At 44.3% G+C, this 20,648-nt stretch overlaps 1 protein-coding gene across 1 annotated transcript; it reads left to right on the forward strand.

Moving 5' to 3' along the window:
- The first annotated feature begins 3,137 nt into the window (after positions 1 to 3,137).
- On the forward strand, positions 3,138 to 7,941 carry LOC127342487 (probable indole-3-pyruvate monooxygenase YUCCA11). Its single transcript, XM_051368442.2, has 4 exons — positions 3,138 to 3,833; positions 6,659 to 6,892; positions 6,990 to 7,112; positions 7,575 to 7,941. The coding sequence occupies exons 1-4, from the start codon at positions 3,201 to 3,203 to the stop codon at positions 7,779 to 7,781; spliced, it is 1,197 nt and encodes a 398-aa protein (XP_051224402.1). The 5' UTR covers positions 3,138 to 3,200; the 3' UTR covers positions 7,782 to 7,941.
- Positions 7,942 to 20,648: the final 12,707 nt, after the last annotated feature.

Here is a 20,648-nt window from a genome sequence, read left to right on the forward strand (position 1 = left end):
TAGGATTAAACAACAAATGTCGCCAGTGATTCTTGTGCCGTAATACCCGTGTTAACCATAAGATCCGGAGTGGGACGGAGTAGTCAAAAGTGTTTCCACCTCTCGTTCATCAACGGATGCGCTTTACCGTAGTACACTTGTAATCCAAGGGGGCAAGCTGGTGAGGCTGGGGAGTCCTAAGTCCCCACGGCATAGTCCGTAGTACACTTGTCGCCCGAAGGAGCAAGATGGTGAGGCTGGGGAGTCCTAAGTCCCCACGGTATTGCGGTCTAGGATGGGTTGCAGCTACGGCGTAGGAGTGTATGGTAGAGCCCAAAGATCGTTGTCGTGGTCGGGGTCCACCTTGAAATCTACAGGAATAATGGGACCGACGTGGACCCAGGGTCGGGGCATGCAACAAAGGGTGGGTGTTCGAGGTAGCGGAGGAACATGATTGGCTAGACCTTATACCGGGCCTCACACCAAAGGAAGTGTGGACGAGAACTTAAGCTCGGTTGGCACCAAGGTTAAGATCTCTTATGGGTAAAGCAACACACCTCTGCAGAGTGTAAAGAACCGTGACCTGTCACTCCCTGTTCCGGGATATGGAACTGCGAACGCTGCCGGAAAGGAACTCCATGAAGTTCTAGTTAACCGGTGAAGGCTGACGGACATAATTCTTCTGAATAAAAGCAACCTTTTGAAGAAATGATTATGAAAACCTGCATTGGTATTAAACTTTCTGGTCTAATGCTGTAGCTAGTGCATTAAACACCTCTTTCCTATAATGAACTTGTTGAGTACGCTCGTACTCATCCCACTCTTAAATCCCCTGCTTAGATATGGAGGCATCGAAGGAGTATCTACAGTGCAACTCGAAGGTCGAGGAGTCAACAACTACTTCAAGAGACAAGACCCTGTCAGAGGAGTCAGATACCACATACATCAAGGAGAAAACCTAGTTTAGCCATAGAAGGGAACTAGTTTCCTAAACCTAGCTCCTACTTAGCTAGAATCTATTCTTAGCCTCTTTAGCTAGTTAAATACTCTACTAATAGAGTTCGTGATAAGACTAGACTACGAGTCGTTCTTCTGGAATTTATTTGCAGTTTTACCTCATTGTAAAGTAGGAGGCTGTGATGATCTTATGTAACAGAGTCAATGTTGTAATTCTATAGACATACCTTGGACCCGCATATGTTTCTGTTGTACCACTCTGAGCGATAGAATACTAGTGGAACGGTGTTTCATTGGTGTTATATCAGACTTGCATACTACACCATGCAGTGGTATGCCGGGTCACCACAGATTGCCTCGCGCCGCTGGCCGAAAATATCTCGTCCGCGTTGGTAGATAGCAGGGTAGGTAGGAGCTGTGTTTCGTTTGTTTGGTTTACCCAAAGGGTAGTGGGCAAAGTCATTTCTAATGGAACCAGTTCCTACTGAACATCCATTGACCCCTTATTTCCTCGTGATTTGTGTTAGGCCCATATCTAGTGTGTATCATCTCCACATGAGAATATTTGGAACCTAAATAAAATTTTGATAAAATCTCGTAATTTTGTTATATAAACTAGGATTCGTGGTAATTTAAATGAAAAACAACTAAATAATTTAGATATGTTTGAAATATATGCATAATGTGTTTGAAATAACAAGATTTAAGTAAAATTTCTTTCATATCTAAAAAATATTACTACCTCTGCCTCGGTTTAACATGCATGCACGCAGTTTAAGACAGACCTTGACCATTTATTTGGTCAATAAAATATAACTTTTATGTCTGCAAAATCTATATCATTAGATTCGTATGCAAAAAAATCTTTTTAATGATATAATTTTAATGACATATATTTTATATTTCATTGACCAAAATAATGGTCAGAATAATTTTTTAATCTACGTGCGCGCATGTTAAACTGAGACGGAGAAAGTATATACATACGAGAACATATCTAGTGCTACCACCCCTTTAGGTGCTACTGTGCTACCGTACAAAAAAACGTATTTTATACGTGTCAAAAAATTATACGAAAAATTGTGAGTGCTCATGAAGCATGTCCCTACAACATCCCAAAATTTCATATCCAAAAACGACATGGACACTGAGAAATAAAAAAGAGAAAATCAGCATGAATAGTGATTTTCTCTTTTTTGTTTCTCAGTGTTCATGTCGATTTTGGATATAAAATTTTGAGATGTTGTAGGGACATGCTCCATGAGTACTCACATTTTTTGGTATAATTTTTTGACACGTATAAAATACGTTTTTTTATACGGTAGCACGGTAGCATGCAAAGAGGTGGTAGCACTAGATATCTTCTCATGTACACACGTATCATATGTCAGTACACCAAACTCATAACATTTTTTTTTTTTTTGAAGATGTTTTTTTTTTTTTTGAGAAACACAGTACAAACGCAGACGCTCATATACACGCGCATACACTCACCCCTATGAACGCACACACGCACACCCCTACCCCTATGAGCACCTTCGGAAGACTGAGCCGGCGGATTGGATCTTGAAATTGACGAAGTCACCACAGGCGCCATTGCCGACGGGAACGTCGCCTCCCACTGAATGAATGTTCCGCCTTTATGAGACACACAGATGTCAAACCTGGGATTTGAACTCTGGTGGGCTGGGGGTACAACCACCCTCCTAACCACCCAACCTCAGGTTGGTTCTCCAAACTCATAACATATTTGCACGAATAGCGAGACCACTACCGGGCAAATTGGGACCGGTAGAAACCTGTTCCGCCAGAAAATCCATTCTCAAGGGTAGTGATACACTGGTGACAGAGCATATCGCCATATACAGTACTGTATACTCCATGAAATCTGTACATTAACCATATTTGTCCTGTCTCTCGAGTCTGCACCTACCTCAGGTACAGCAGTGAGCCTATTTTCCATGACACGTGTACCACAAATTCCAAACGCTGAGATGGACTCCAGCTAGAAAATTTGGAGCCCACCGTAAGATCCAGCTCTCTCTCTGTTGCCGGGCCCCGGCACCGCCGCGAGGACCCTTCCACGCCACTCCACTCCCTACTACCACCAGCTCAACCTACTCACCTATACGTATCTCCTTATAAAACGCCCGGAAAAGTCCATCGCTTCGCTTCTACTCCTCGCTGCTCCTCCTCTCTCTCTTCACGAGCGCCCTCACGCACACATCGCCACCTCGAGTGAGAGTTCCGAGACAGGCGATCGAATGGCGCAGCAGGCGGCGGAGCAGGAGCAGGAGGAGGTGATCATCGTGGGGGCGGGCCCGTCGGGCCTGGCGGCGGCGGCGTGCCTGTCTCTGCGCGGGGTCCGGAGCCTCGTCCTGGAGCGCGACGGCTGCGTGGGGTCGCTGTGGCGGAACCGCACCTACGACCGCGTCCGCCTGCACCTCGCCAAGCAGCACTGCGCGCTGCCGCACTTGCCGCACGACGCCGCCGCGCCCACCTACCTCCCCCGCGACGATTTCGTGCGCTACCTCGACGGCTACGCGGCCCGCTTCGGCGTCCGCACCCGACTCGGCCGCGAGGTCCAGGAGGCGCGCTTCGACGAGACGCGCGGGGTGTGGGTCGTCGAGGCGCTAGACCGCGCCACGGGGAAGGTCGAGCGCTACGCGGCGAGGCACCTGGTGGCCGCCGCCGGGGAGAACGACGAGAAGGTGGTGCCGGAGGTGCCCGGCCTGGAGGGCTTCCCCGGGAAGGTGCTGCACGCGTGCGAGTACCGCACGGGGAAAGGGATGGAGGGTAAAGCCGTGCTCGTCGTCGGATCAGGGAACTCCGGGATGGAGATCGCCTACGACCTGGCCGTCGCCGGGGCCGCCACCTCCATCATCGTCCGCAGTGAGGTTAGCTTACGTTACAGTAGTACTCATTTACGAGCTTCCTAAATGGCATTCATTGTGATTTGGCAACGTACTACTCACACGCGCACTGGTCCCACGCATCATAGACAAACGGGATCTCCAGGTGTGCATATGTTCGTGTAATCCAAATTTGCATGTACGACGAGTTGACTAGAGTTGGACGGATCCGCCTGCCTGATCATCTAGCTAGTTCATGCATGCATCTTCTAACCTCTGCTTTGGACTTCATCTCAGCCCTTCATTTACCTGACCACGTGTAGCAGCTGTATCTTAGTATCTACTAGTTGTGAACTTTCTGAATATCCTTATGCAAGTAGACGATGAAACGGCTGGCTCGCTCTCTGCTCTTTTATGTACTAGTGACCATGTTAGTTTTTAGCTTACTGGATGACCTTACTTGTCTCTAAAGACGGCTAGGGGCGAAATCTAGCTAGGCTTCGATAGGCTTGAACTTACCTGTATTTTTTCACCAAAAAATCATCAAATATATGGTTGTCTAGGCCATATGTGATGGTGAAAGCTTGATGTTCTTGTAGTCAGGGAAGCAAATAAGTGTTAGTCTCAATCTAGACGCATCTAAATATCTAATGCATGCTGCATATGTGTATCATTTAGTTCGTTGAGCACATCCTCTATTTTGATCCAAGGTTAATTCGCCGTAGACCATCTTTTCATCCACTGTCGCTTCACCACCCGTCTATGGGGCCTTATCAAGAATTGGCTTGGGGTTTTTGACATCGACACCACGTCTTGGGCCGAGTTCGACATAAAGGAATGGTGAATATCGATGGTTGCGGGCAACCTTCCTAACCGCAAGGCCATGGCGTCGGTCACGTTGTTAGTTGCTTGGGAAATATGGAGCGAGCGGAATGCGAGGGTCTTCCGCAAAAAGCATGCCCCTATCCATGTCGTCTTCGAGAGGATTAAAAAAGAGGCCAAGCTTTGGGTTTTAGCGGGCGCAAAACATTTGGGGGATTTAATGCCGGGAGAGTGATTCGTGTTTTTTGATCCTTTTGATCCTTTGAGGTCTTGTAAAACTATTGAAACCCCTTCTTAATTAATAGATTGGGGCAAAGCTTTTGCTCCCGTTTCAAAAAAAAAATCGCCGCTGGCCACGACAGATTAATTAAGAATGTTTACCATTATTCACCATATGATAGCTGCTAGGGATTACATGCAGATAGCAGGCATCCTTGCAAGCAGTGGATGATCTATTTGTGAACTTTCTCAATATCCTTATGCAAGTAGACGATAAAACAGCTCGCTCTCTTCTCTTTACTTAATCCTACCATGTCAATTTTCAGCTTATTGGATGTTCTTACTTGTCTTCTCGCCATGATCAGAGGCGAATTCTAGGCTTGGATAGGCTCGAGCCTACCATGCTATTTCACCAAAAGTTCATCAGCAGATATGTGTGTCTCGGCCATATGTGGTACAGAAAGTTTAGAAGTTCTTATAGCAAGGGAAGCAAATATGATGAAACTGAATCCCCCTCGTTCTGAAATAAATGTCATGATTATTTTAAAGTTCGCATATATGTACATACTAAAACGTGTCTAAATACATACGGATCTAGACATTGTTTTTTAAAACGGAGGTATTGTGTATTAAGTTCAAGCTAGACGCATCTAATGCGTGCTGCATATATATACTGGAAGTAAACATGTGTATTTAGTTCTTTAAGCCCACCCTCTCTTTTTGATCCAAGATCCGCCGCGCTGGCCACACGACAGGACCGGCACATTTGAGCCTTGACCCGGTCGCGCGATGCATATATGGGACAACCAGCTAGCTGGACTGCTGAACTGTCAGTGTCACTGAATTCGGACAGTTGGATGGACGTCACGTAGCATATACAGTACATACAGCTTGATCCTTGGATCCTCTTCCTGCTTAACTAATTGATTGATTCTTGGATCCTTTCGCATGTTCCTCCATAGCCATAATGAATCCCACATTTCGTTATCTCACGAGCAGAGATGCAAGTGAGATCCCGCTTAATTACCACTTATAGTTTATTTTATCATTTCTGTAGAGAATTGTTTATCTCAAAATTTCCATAAAAAATGACAGAATGCACTATAGCTAAGATTTAAGTGGGATCTCACTTGCCACCTTACTCAGGAGTAGAGAGCGAGTAGGTAATATTTGGTACTCCGTAATTAGCAACCGCAATTGTAGTGAGGTTATCTGTCGGAGAGCGGAAATGCTGAACGTACGGACTGTTTCTACGGAAAGAAACTTACGGGATTAGGTGGAAGAGGTTGGTTGGTGCAAATCTAATCTCCTTCCGTGATTCAAGGGGCTGCAATTGCTTTGATTTGCTACACGTCATTCCGTAAGGGGATTTTGTAACTTTTCGTCCGTAGCTGTAGCATTGCTGGTCGGAGAGTGATAGCAACATACGATCCAGCATTCTTGCTCATGGTTTGTAGAGGCCCGGGCTTTGATTCCAGTTTTCGAAAAAAGGAATCCTGTTCATGAAGATTCTTTATATCACATGAGGGTTGTTGGTCATGCATGTGTGTTTGCAAACCGTAACGTTTGGCCATGTTCGGAACGTGTCACGTGGTATTACCTACCACCCATGGCTAGTCTACCACACACATGCAAGCTGCCATGTCCATTTCCGGATGGACATGAAACGATGGATCGACAGTCATTAATTTGATTTTCCTCAATCGCCCAATACTACTGGCCTTGACGATTAAGAAGAAGAGAACACAGCTGCTAAATACTCCATCCGATTCATATTTTTTTAATCATGTTACTAAGTTCAAAAAAATAATTTGGCTGATTGGATGCAGCTTCACCTGGTGACCAAGGAGATCTGGAACGTGGCGATGACGCTGTACATGTACCTCCCGTTGTGGCTGATCGACCGGATCGTGCTGCTCATGTGCCACCTAGTGTTCGGGGACACCTCCCGCTACGGCCTCAGGCGCCCGGCCATTGGGCCTTTCACCATGAAGATTACCACCCCTGCCTACCCCGTCGTCGACGTTGGCACCTACGCCAAGATCAGGACCGGCGAGATCCAGGTCAGTGAAAACAAATTTTGCTCCTTGGACAGCGCAAGCTGCATAGATAATCCAAATTAAGGACATATTAAACGATTTCGATCGTGCGTGTTTGCAGGTCCTGCCGGAGATGAGGAGCGTGCAAGGCAACGTCGTGGAGTTCACCGACGGCAAGCGACGCCCGTTCGACGCCATCGTCTTCGCCACCGGCTACCGGAGCACAACCAAGCAGTGGCTCAAGGTAAGTAAGATCAGCAGCTTACGCCTTACGTACATAGCACGCGCAAAGTCCATGCATCCTCCTCTCTCATGCTGCCACACGCATGAAGAGCATCAATTAGTACAGTCATATATACATACATCTGACGCGCATAAGGATCTGTACATCATGATTCATAATTTACGGACACAAACATATGCATCATGTGCGCCTTTGGAGACGAGGCAAGACTTTGCCAAGAAGCAAAACACATACCTACTATTGTATACCTGTCTGCCTTCATGTACTATGTACATGATGTACAATATACCTTCATGCTACGCATCCTGAAAGTGTTATATATGTAATCCAATGCATGCATACTCGCTCGCTGCGTGCACGCACATATATACTCCTGTTAGCGTACACAGCAACTCGAAGTATTTCCCCAGCCGATATATTCTAGGCACAGCCCTGGCTACAAGACATGTCATTTTGTTTCAGAGCGACGATGATCTGATCGGCGAGGACGGGATGGCGCGGCGGAGCTTCCCGGGGCACTGGAAGGGGAAGAACGGCCTCTACTGCGCGGGGATGGTGAGGAGGGGCCTCTACGGGAGCTGCGAGGACGCCGAGTTCATCGCCGACGACATCAGCAGCAAGAAGAAGCACCAGACCCAACCTGATGACGGTCATGAGAAGAGCAATTGATTAATTGGTTGCTCTTCTAGAGCGGCAGATCCATCCATGCACGCGCCAGTAGCAATGGCTGGCTAGCTAACTAGCTGTACTGTGATTATCAGATTCGAATTAGCTTGTCTATGAGTTTGAGTTGAGTTTAACCTGCAATAATAATGTCGTTATACCCTTCTGTTTGTTTGCGTGCTCTTTTTTTAACAGGGTTTGCGTGCTCTTGTTCCTAGCTAGTTCTGGAAACGACCAAGCTGTCCCCCTTTCTCCCCCGGGTCGCTCTCGCGCGGGGCGACTCCGGAAAGCCCAAACCCTAGTAGAAAGAAACCCCAAATTCAGTGCGCCCTTCACTATTAGGAAAACGCTTATAGATAGAAATGGATTCTGTGACGCATTTAGAAAGGCGTGCTCTACAAAATTATTTTGGTGGCGCATAAAAAAATGCTCCACATAATTGTTAGAATTATGCGCCATAGAAATACACAATTATGTGGCGCATATTGCCATAAATGCACAATTCTGTGTATGCCTATTTTTTGGATTTTTAAATTATAGATTTTTTAAAATTTTAGTTTTTTAAAATTTAAGAATCTTTTCCAACTTTTGATTTTGTAGGATTTTTTATAAAAAATAGTTATTTTTTAAATTACATAATTTAGATTTCTACTATTTTAATTTTTTATTTTATATATATTTTTTGAAATTTTTTATTTTAGAATTTTAGTTTTTTTTTTGAAATTTTAGAATTTTTTACATTCTTTTCCATTTTTTGAATTTTAAATATTTTTTACTTTTCGGAAATTTTTATTTTCTTTGAAATTTTTAAAAATTTAGAATTTCTCAAAAAAATATTTTAATTATTTACAGTTTCTGAAATTTGTAATTTTTTGGATTTTTGAAACTTTTGAATTATTTTTGAAAATATTGAAGTTTTTGATTTTTTTAGAAATTTTAAAATACACCTAAACACACATATATATATATATAGTTATATACTCATACCACACATAAACTACACACACATATACATAGACAAGCCTTAAGAGGGTTGATATAATACTAATACCAATAAGAACTTTAGTAGCCTAAGAGCAGCTCAATCAAATAGAACTCAAAAGTTAAGCTTGCTTAGGTTGGAGCAGTTTGAGGATGGGCCACCTAGTGGGAAATCATCTGTGATTTGATGGTAAAAAATTCAAATGTTTGGGTTTTTCCAAAAAAAAAATTATTTTTTTTAGAATTATGCGACGCATATCTTGTGGATGCGCCATAGAAATGTGAGAATTCTGTGGCGCATATAGATATGCGCCACAGAAATGAAATTTAGTGGCGAGAATTCTGTGGCGTATATAGATATGCGCCACAGTAATAAAATTTAGTGGCGAGAATTATGTGGCGCATCCCATAAGAACCATGAAATTCCATTTTGGTGGCTCACAGATAACCTATTTCCTACTAGTGCCTAGCCGGCGGTGATTGCGGCGCCCGGCAGCCAAAGGCGGAGGGCCGCATGGATTCCTAGCTTCGCCACCTCCGTCTTCGATGACGGTTTGGGAGCTTTTGGCGCCTTGGCTACGAGGACAAATGCTTTCTGGCAGTGGCAACAAGGTTTGCTTGAGAAAGCTTATCGATGGGCGAGAGAAATGGAATAGAGACCAGATTTGTGACGGATATAAACCATCAGAGAAAAATAGTATTGCATCCTAGGAATAAATCTTGTTACTCGGGGAACAAGAATATCTCGTCCGAGAAACAAATCTCGTCTACCCACGGAACAAGATTATCGCATCCGAGGAACAAATCTCATCTATTTGGGGAACAAAAATATCTCGTCCGAGAAACAAATCCCTTCTACTTGGGGAACAAGATTCTCTCGTCCAAGGAACAAATCTCGTCTAGTCACGGACCAAGAATATCTTGTCCCAGGAAGAAATCCTGATTACTTTGGGAACAAAAATATCTCGTCTGAGGAACAAATCTCGTTTACTTGGGAAAGAAGAATATCTCATACGAGGAACAAATCCCGATTACTTTGGGAACAAGAATATCGCGTCCGAGGAACAAATCTCGTCTACTCAGGAAACAAAAATATCTCGCCGGGGAACAAATCCGGACTACTCCAAGATCACGAATATCGCATCATAGGAACAAATCTCGTCTACTCGGGAAACAAGAATATCACGTCAAAATAACAAATCACGCCTACGCTGAGAACAAGAATATCATATGGGTACCACTAGAAAAAGCCCAACCGTTGCAAAGGAAAAAATTACTCTACACGTTGCACGTCCGACTAACACGTGTCAGAAGTCAGAAACCCCGAGCATGGCGCGAGTACGGAACGATGAGCCTTCCGCGAACGAAACTCCACCGCCAGTACATCTAGCTAGCTTAGCCGAATTCACACCGTGCGAGACTTATCTCGATTAGACTAGATGGCTTATCTCGATTAGACTAGATGGCTGGCTAGCACGTGTGCGAATGGTTGGCTAGTACTCGTTCGGAATGCACCGTGCCTTTCAGAAAATCGGTCGGTCGGACAAAATTGTTTCGTACAATTACATACAACATAGGAGTACAACTACGTATAACAGACGTGTGCAATTGTGTACAACACATGAGTACAGTTGTGTATAATATACGAGTACAGTTGAACACATGAACGGGTATAAATACAGTCACACACACGGGCAGGTACAGTCGCGCACACGAGCAAGTACATATACAGAAGTACAATCACGCATACGAGCAGGTACAGTCACGCACACGAGTAGGTACAGTCGCGCACACGAGTAAGTACTGTTACATAAGTACAGTCGCCCACACGAGCAAGTAATAGTACAAAAGTACAGTCACGAACACGAGGAAGTACTGGTATAAAAGTATAGGTACAGTAGCGCACACTAGTAAGTAAGTAGTTACTGAGTAAAGGAAAAAATGCACCATGTACACTCAAAATAGAAGTAGTTATCAGTTCATGCACAAGTACACTTAGATACACATCACTGTTAAAGTAACATCGAGAAGCAAATGAGAGAGACAACAAATGATTCAACTGTTCTGTTCCATTGATGATTCACAACTTATATACAAGGGGAAGGAACGCGAATATGGGTCACGTCCGTTCAAAGAGGTGTGAGGAAGGGTTGTGTCTGTTGACAAACCAGTCAACATAGAGAATTAACCTATTAATTAAATCCTAACACTCCCCTAATCCTTCCTTGTCCTTGTGCTTGGTCATCTCTAGAATCATCTTTGGAATCATCTCCTCTAAAAACCCTGTGGGAAAAATACGAGGAGAGTAGTGTGTATGTTATGTTGCTAAAACTCCTTAAAATCCAGTAGGAAAATAAGGAGAAAATAGTGCAACATATAATGGTTAGATATGCTGTTAAAACTCCTTCAAAACCCAGTGGGAAAATAAGGAGAAAATGACACATCATATAATTGGTATTGTCTCTTTATGAGAAAAACCTTGTAAAAGGGAAAAACCCATAGAGTTTAGAGAACAATATATGTCGTATATACTTTCCTAAAAACCCCGTTGGGGAAAACAGAAAATATGACATATCATCTTGTGTTGATATTACCTCATTAAAAACCTTGATGAGAACCTGTGTAGTAAACTCATAAAGGGAAAAGGAGTGTAATATGATGCTTTGAACATGATTGATTCAGGAAGATACTCCCCATGATTCTTGCAATTTTGGAAGCCGTCGCATACCAATTCCATGAAATACTTCTGGAACGTTGAAATTGGTAGAGACTTTGTGAACAAACCAACAACATTATTGTGTGATTTGACTTGCAAGATGTTTATTTTCCAACTCTTATGAAGTTCATGGAGATAAAACAATCTAGAGGCAATATGCTTAGTGATATTGCTCTTGATGTATCATGTTTGCATCCATGCAACACAAGCAACATTATCTGTGTAGATAATGATTGATGGTTCAAGAGAACCAATACCACATGACTCATATATGTGGTTTATCATTCCGTAAAGCTACACATGTTAACGCGGCTTTGTATTTTAGAATGATTGGTAGGAGCAGTCACCAGAGTCTGTCTCGAAGACATCAATGGAGCGACAATTCTACCATGTTGATACACATTGTGGGGATCATTCAAGTAGCCAACATCAGTGTATCCTGATGATATTGGAGTTTAGATTTCTCTGAAATTACAAGAATATGTCAAGTAATGTGTGGTGCCTTGGAGATATCGAAAGATATTCTTGATTTCCAACCAATTGCGTTGGTGGGTCCAATGGCACTGAGATATGGAACTTCAAGTTCCAACATCCCTTCTACATCATCCCGTGGTTTGAGTGAATCTTTCTCTACGTCTAGAGATCGAACAACCGGCATGGGAGATGGATATGACTTGCCCATTTTAAGTTTCTCCAATATTTATAATATAGGCAACTTGGTGTACCATATACTTGAGTGAAGTAGCTCGACTTGTAGTATCAAGCACTTTTTGGGTTAAACCAAATTCTTCATCTCAAATTTCGTCTTTAGGAGGATCACGTGCTTCATCATTGCAAGAGAAATACTTGTGTATGACAAAAATGCATGAGTAATCATCATTGTAGGAGTAATCCTTGGGTATAAGGAACTCACTACGTCGGTTGTACCAAAATATACCGACAACAATAATTCATATTCCGTCTTAAAGATTTTACACAATACATGTTGCATTCCGTTTCGATTCGGATTGTGATTCCATCGAGAACCATACATGTCCAAATCTAGTGATCCACATCGATGTGTGGTCGCTACATCTATCAACTGCATAGATAGATGATTTTGTACTGCCAATGATATAATGTATCGGAAATAGGATTTCACTCACATATGGAGATTAGGTCTCAGATCTCTGCGTAAATCCGACCTTGTGCTACAAGCCTTGCTTTCTCACCACCTTGTTATGTCATTCCATTGCTGGAAGAGAACATATTGAACCACATAGGGAATTCATTTGGAGGAGCGAGGCTAATTCTGTTGGATTGCATCCTTCGATTGTTTCAGTCCGAGCAAGTGGTTTACACTATGCCATGGCCATGGTCTTTGGATCTGAATCATTGTGAAGGATGTTTGCAATCATACAAGAGAAATATTGTCAACATTTGTAGGCTTTAATCATACGATTCTCCAGAATTGAGATAGTTGGAGGAAATCTCAAACACTCATGATGACTCTTCGTGATTTCCCGATACGCGTGAGTCCGAGTGTTCCGATGTCCCAACCAGTGTGTGCAAACTGAAGCTAGGTTGTGGAGGTTTCCCGTCCACTGGGTGTATACTACCCATCAGGTGTTTATCAACGCTAGGTTGATATGTATTTACTGATTCAAAGGATTTCTCCTTGTCTTTCCTTGTTGCTTGTAGGAAGGTAGATCCTGGTTAGAGGCCGTACTACTCCCCCTCTTTTAAGAAATAGGGAGTTGAGTGGTTTTTATTGATACCTCCACTCTTTCGGGCGCATTTCTAGCCGGATTAAAGGATTATATAACACCTTTGAGATCAGTAAATGAATCTGGCAGGTTATTTGCGAATTATTGCAATTTTGTGAATCCTAGACATATAGTCCATATTCTTGAGTACGTGGACATGAGGAGGAACGTGGCGTTCCAAATGATTTCCTGGCATTCTATTTGGTACTTGAAATCTCCCCCTAATGCCTGGAAATATCCATCCTTCAATATTTGCAATTAACGTACGAGGCTATGAACAGATCCCTTATGAGGAGTTCAAGGTACTTTGTGATCTATGGAGATCTGTACCCCACATAGATCCCTAATTTGTGGGCCTATGATGTACGCTATGGTGGTGAGATCGGTATGCGTGAAGCGATTCCGAACTTACGCAGATGGGAAATGCTCGAAGGATTTCCACGTATCAATTGTAGAGGGGTTGCAATATGCAGTTAGTTAGTCAAGGCTGTGTAAAGCCGCATGAATCCAACGTGAAGTTGGTAAAATTTCAACTCATTAACAAAAGTCGTGCAACCAGCCCGATCCTCTTGCTCAGATATTCAACCAAACCTTTTGTGTATGGACATATGTGACAAAGTGTTGAACTCCAATCTTCGAAACCCATGCAATAATTATTGGAGGCACATGAAGAAAATTTTGCATCACTGTCCATTCGAATTGATTATAATTCGATTTTAGTCCATACTATGGTTGTAAGAGGCCACAAATATCACCTCGAATGCATTCGATCGAGGGACAATATGAGAACCTCAAAATGAGATACAAAATATCCAATTATTAAGAAAAATTAGCTTCATGCAAATCATGACCAATGGAATTGATTTATAGCCAACATGTGCTACAGGTTGGATGTACGTGTAGTACAATCCAAACAATAGAGAGGGTACGTTTTTAAATACTTGTTCCTCATCCATTGGATTGAATCCCGTAGAAATCTATATATAGAAGACATTCAATCTTATTCATACCAGAGTGCTGATAAAATATATTGTGAAATACAATATATATGTTCTATTACAACAACAAAAATGGACATGAATAAATCATTCACTAAGGAGATAATGAGACTAGTTAAAGTCTCCAAACATACCGATTGAGGCATACTCAATGATCATGTTCTCCGTGCCCATAGGGTCCCGTGACCGCTAGAGAGTCATGGTGTTGCAATGTCGAAGAGGAACATCTCGCAAACAACCATCTCTATTAGTGCAATCTGGATGAAGGTTGAAGTGAGCTTCAAACCTTTTTCCCTGTGGTCCTTTGCATGTTAGGGATTGTTAATACAGAATAACCAGATGTTGTTGGTGTGGCATTCCTCTGTCATATGCGTATAGCATTCACACTCGATCTGGATGTATGTTGCCTTGTGATATACATGACAACATACTTTTACTCTTCTGTCAGCGGCGTGGCTCCAATCGGAGGTGAATCCTGTGAGGCTTGGATTGTACGCCTTATCCCATGAAACGCAAGAGTGATCTTGATGGTCATGTCCCATGTAGGGTAGTTGTGGCCATTGAGGGCAAATGCCTCAAATTCTTTTTCGGCCATCATTTATTTACATGGGTGAACCAGAGATTATTAATTTACAATTGGTAAATCAAAAACCATCATGGTTATGTTGTAATCATCAGTGTGAACCTCAAATTGTTAAGTGTGACACTTTATAGATAATCTCCAAAAGAAATTTTGGAGTTCGTCTCTCAGCACTAGAGAGTACAATCTGATGGAATCAGTAGATACTCATAGTTCTAGTGCCTTATGTCATAACTTAATAAAATGTATGGGAGGCCACTTTGTAAAGCAATCCCGGTAGTGGAGATAATCTGCGATGCAGTAGATCCGCACACTACAATATGATCCCAAAACATCAATTTTCACTTAGAATTTTGCATTTGTCAATTCGTGCTCGTATCAAGCCGAAGGCTCAATTAAAATGATGAATTGATCCATATTTGCAAGAAATTAAAATCTCAATTGCAAAATATTGGATGTAATAATCTTAACATGTAGAAAACATGGAAAGAGAAAATATATCACATCACAAATTTAATATGGAATACATAGTACTCTACATATTAAATACTGCAATTTATACTTAGTCTATAACAGAGTTAATACCAGATTGGTACTATAATGTTAATAGGCATAAAGTTGCGAAACCAGAAAAATTTGGTCTTCTAGCAATTTTAGCATGTACTAGGATGTAGGCCCATGCGAGGAAAGTAACATCACTTGAGCGGGCGGTTAACGCCAAGGAGTGGACGGAGTCATCTCCGCCAGATCCCCAAATCCACTCGACTCGGTCAACGAAACGCCCTCCACCACCACGATCCCCTGCGGCCGAATCGGCGGCCATCACTGGCGGCCGAAGCTTCTCCCGTGGCGGACGTCCTCGTATGAGGAGTCACCGGGAAGGGGTCCTAGGCATGACGCCGTTCACGAGCCCGAGCACAGCGGGCTCCAAGTGCCCGCGCGACGGCCACGGCTACACGATGGCGGGCTCTGCAGCGGCACGCCGAGGGCCAGGACGCGGCGTAGAGCGCCTGTGCGCGGTTACGGCGGAAGAGTGGCGGGCGTCGGGGACAGCAGGCGCAGTGGCACGACAACGTCGACGGGCGCAGCCCCTGAGCCGAAGACAAAAGTGAAGGCTCCGGTCGGTGCCGAAATGAAGGCGAGCGCGTCCCCCTAGCGATCCAGCGCGCGAGGCCTGTCTGGGAGGCGCGCCACCGACGACAACATTAGGAGCGTCGCGCCGGCTCCGATTTCAACGACCGTGGGGATCGTAGACGGCAGCATCTTCATCGTCGACGACGACGATGTCGTCCTTCGGAGACATTACTACCTCGACAGGGGCGACAACCGCGTGAGTGCGGTAGGGACACTGCCCCCAACCGTGGTACAGACACCAGTGCGGCGGCGGAGCCGCGAGCGCCGTCTCGATGTTTTTGTCGCCCCCCCAGCATTGACGCGGCCGGACCGGCAAGAAGCCAGGCAGGCCGCGGGCGCCGCCGGCTCGAGGGTCTTCGGCGAGGAGGGGCCGACGTTGTTCGGTTGATGGTGACGAGGACCGCCTGCGCCGTTATCTTGAAGGCGATGAAGAGACAGGGAAAGAAACCCTCCAGGCTTTGATTCGTCTCACCTTTTGCCTGTAGAATTTCTACCCGTCGATCTTCCTTCTTGTTCTTCTCGAAATCGTCCAGATGAAGAGCGTGCTGGACGGTAGGCCACGACCGCGTTGGGGCTGATAGCATCGTTCGCTCTTGCACGCCGGTGCCGTCGTTTCCATGCACCGCCGCGTACTCGAGGGTAACCTCTACGTGCGTTGTTGGCTTGTTGAAGCGAAGCTGTCCGTGGAATTGTTTCCAGAATCCAAGTTGATGCATGTGCATGCTAAAGCAATCAGAGAATCAATTAGCGTAGTTGTTTCAATCAAAACAAGAACGAACAAAGCATTGTTCCATTGATTTCTCTGAACGGGTGCGAGCATGTCCACGCATGACTTGCTCTGCGATTGTCCTGATCTGTTTCTTTCTCAACGGCCGCGTGCCTGTCCCGTGAGGCCGTGAATCAATGAATGATTTGCTTCGTCGGATTTCCAATGAGGCCGATTGCTCTCGGTGGAGTCTATGTGCTGATAACGTGTTAAAGTAACATCGAGAAGCAAATGAGAGAGACAACAAATGATTCAACTGTTCTGTTCCATTGATGATTTTTTTTTTTTTTGAAAACGACGGCGGACGAGATCTTGGTGGAGCGGAAGAGCACGGATCGTGTTTGACCCGGTTTTTGGCAACCGCTTTTCTACCATGGCCCGATCCGCTTCTCTAGCGTGGCCCAAGCGAAGGAGGGACGTGCACCTGTCTGGTTCGACGTACGCGCACGAACAACCGATCCAAATTTAATAGTAAAAATATACAAGGGGAAGGGACGCGAATATGGGTCACGTCCGTTCAAAGAGGTGTGAGGAAGGGTTGTATCTGTTGACAAACCAATCAACATAGAGAATTACATAAGGGAGGATTACCCCTTTAATTAACCTATTAATTAAATCCTAACAATCACGAATACAACCATACTAGTATCGGAAGTACGAAAAAAAAATATCTCGAAACCTATCAATATGAGATCTAGTTTTGAAGATCTCAATGAGAGGATCTCAAATATGAAAGCGGTTTGTAATTTGGACTTACGGTTCTTATCTAAGACTAGTTGAATGCTCGTGCGTTGCTACGATATAACAATAAAATATGGGTGTGCCTATGTCTCAGTTGACTAAGATTTTTTTAAGTCTCAGTCAACTTAGAAAAGTGCAGTTGCAGTTCAAAAAAATGTGCAACTCAAATCAATTGCACTTTTCTAGTGGAAAAGTGCAATTGCACTTTTTTAGTGGAAAAGTGCAACTCAAGTGTATTTTTGTAGGTGACTGAGACTTAAGTAATTCTCAGTTGACCAGAGACGAAGCTGAAAAATAATAGCACTGGGGTCATTAGTATAATATCTCTATTACACTGGTGTCAGCCTCTATAAACTAACACTACATAATGCTAAATAGTGAAGGATTTCACATTTTCCATTGGGGTCAGCTGACACCATTGGCCTCAAGGCAGCTCCATCCCTGCAGTTGACTAAGACTTAGCAAAACCTATTTAGATGTTCTTTGAAATATTGTTCAATTTTATGTCATGAGTGAGTCTCGTCACAAACATCTATATCTTCGTATGCTCTCATTAGTGACTTAATAAATCTAGACATATTTTAATTTATATATTTTGTATAAATCTCCGATAATTATTTAAGCCTGGAGTACTAAGTGTTTAAGTTAGTTGATTGATATTAGCTACGTCGTCATCGCTTGCAATTGTTAGTTGTGTACGAACCAGACTGCTCTTCCGTTTGCCATATACTACGTATGAAAATCAGATAGTTTTTGGCATCTCCATCTCATTTCTTGTATCAGCTCCCGAATTGGACGTGGGTCCATCCAATCATGCCAAGCAGTTTTGGGCTATTTGATAAAATGCCCCACTTTACTTTGACATTTGCTTCAAAGGGTACATTTACTTTGTCATGGATGAAATGCCCCATTTTACTTTACCCATTTGCTTAAATGCCCCATCTAAATAATTTACTGCAAACTAAAACAGCATCCTTCTAATCTAATCTGACCTGCAAGCTGCAATTACTCTTTACCCCTGACTTTACCCCTGAGCTGAATAGTTGAGCCGTGGAAATGCATTCATCTCTCTCCCGGGCGACGACGCCGGCGACTCGACCGGCCGGCCGTCGCGACCAAGCAAGATCGCCGCGCTGTATCTCCACCGTGATGTCCCTCCTCGCCCCTATCCGTCGCGCCCCTGTCTTCCTCTCCCTTTCTCTCTTTATGTCCTCTCCCTACGCGTCCCCGTGCGGCGACCACGGATGACGGTGGCGGCGCATCCCGATGTCTAGAGGTCAGTCCCCTCCACTTCTTACTCCTCTCCTCTGCCTAGTACTTCTCTAATTTGTTTTTTGCTCTCTCGTTCGGTAGGCAGAAACACTAGAATTAGAATCGAGGGATGGCTCTGGACTGAGGTGTGCTATGGATTTGTGGAGCAGTATCCCGGCTCCTTATGGTTAATGATCCCATCTTTATTTTTGTACTGTGTATTTTTCATGGTAGAGCAGGAATAACACGATTAGTAGTGTCTCTAAGATTCTAACTTGTGCATCTTTTCCAATTCGAGTACCGGTCATGGCGGAAGACAAACGAGCATGGCCATGAGTATTGAGGATAGGGTAAATCAGTCATTGTAGGTTTTGCATTAGATGGAGAAACTTGTTAGATTCGAAGTGGGGCATTTTAGCAAATGGGCAAAGTAAAACGGGGCATTTCATCTATGCCAAACTAAATGTGCCGTTTGAGGCAAATGCCAAAGTAAAGTGGGGCATTTTATCAAATAGCCCAGCAGTTTTCGTACGTTTTCTCTTCTTTTTTTTTGGAAAATCTAACAAAAAGCTTCGCACCGTGTGCCCAGCCGTGCGGCGTTTGAAGATTCGGAAAATTCGCACGCTTCCCTTAATAACAGATGCGGCGATGTTTGGACAACATTTTTTCTCTCTTCTTGAGACCACCACGGACCTAGCGCAGTGCGCGGAAGGATTGAGGAGCGCCGCCGCGGGAGCGCATCGGGAGGCAGCCGCCGTGCGAGCGCCTCGGGAGGTTGCCACCGTGTGAGCACGCAGCAGTAGGGGAGGCCACTATCCCCCAGCACGCATCAGGTGGTGCCGCGCGATTCATCGTCGAGAACGCATCAGGTGTGGCCGCCGCCCATGAGCGCGCGGCAGGGAGGCTGCCACGGAAGCATGCGCGCGAGAAGGAGGCGCTCTTCGGCTAGGCAGGGAGGTCGCCGCCGAGCATGGAGCATGGAGCATGGAGGAGCCCGTGGCCGGCAACCGCGTGGAGGCCACAGCCGGTGAGTAGATGGATGCATGCAGGCTATGACGAGTTCGGTGGCCGGCGCGATGCTTGCCTTCAATTTCTTCTCCCTGTATCCCTCTATAGCTCGATTTGTCATCTCTTTTAATCCCTTAATTTCCGCTGGAGGTATTCATGACGTTTTTGCAGTTCTTTCCATATGTCTCCAATTCTCCAAATTCTTTTTAGGGGAAAGTCACATTTGGAAAGCATAATTATTTTGACATCTCAGCGAAATAAATTTGGCAACTCGGCGGTACGAATCTGGCAGCTAAGCATCGAAATTTGGTAGCTAGGTGCTAGGAATTGGGCACCTAAGCACTAATTTGGTGGCTAGGTGCACGAATTAGGCAGCTAATCCAAATGAATTTGGTAGCTAGGGACAACGAATTTCTCAGCCCTTTTACAACATCGATTTTCCGAATGTCTCTTTGACAACATCGATTTTAGGTAAAAGCAGTTTCCTTATGTACGTACTAAATCGGTAGTTGTTGGGCCCATACAACTCGATCGAAAGCTGCTCGAGCTAGGCCACCTATTGATCCGGCAAGCCTGCAGTAGCGAGAAGCGCTGGATGTACCAAACATACGGAACACTCTTGGGGCGGTGGGCCTACGAAAATAATTTATTGGCCCGTTTGTGACACCAGCCAGTTACCTATTGCAATTTCTTTACTATTAAATTGGAAACTGCTCCCTAGCGCTCGCGCGCGCGCGAGCATCGTTTCGCTAAAGGATTCGGTTATGGGCTCGGCCCGTTTAGCTCTGTTTATGGTTCCCTTTGGTTCGCTGCATGACTTTCCGTTCTGATTATTCCGCTCGTACGTGCAGTGCAGGCACGACTGAATTTTTTCTGTTCTTTTCTCTTGACAAGCGATGAGTGGTACGTATTCCTACAATCCTAAAATAGTAGGACGTGCTTTTTTTTCCTTT

This window comes from Lolium perenne, chromosome 3 (assembly GCF_019359855.2).
Source record: "Lolium perenne isolate Kyuss_39 chromosome 3, Kyuss_2.0, whole genome shotgun sequence".
NCBI lineage: Eukaryota > Viridiplantae > Streptophyta > Magnoliopsida > Poales > Poaceae > Lolium > Lolium perenne.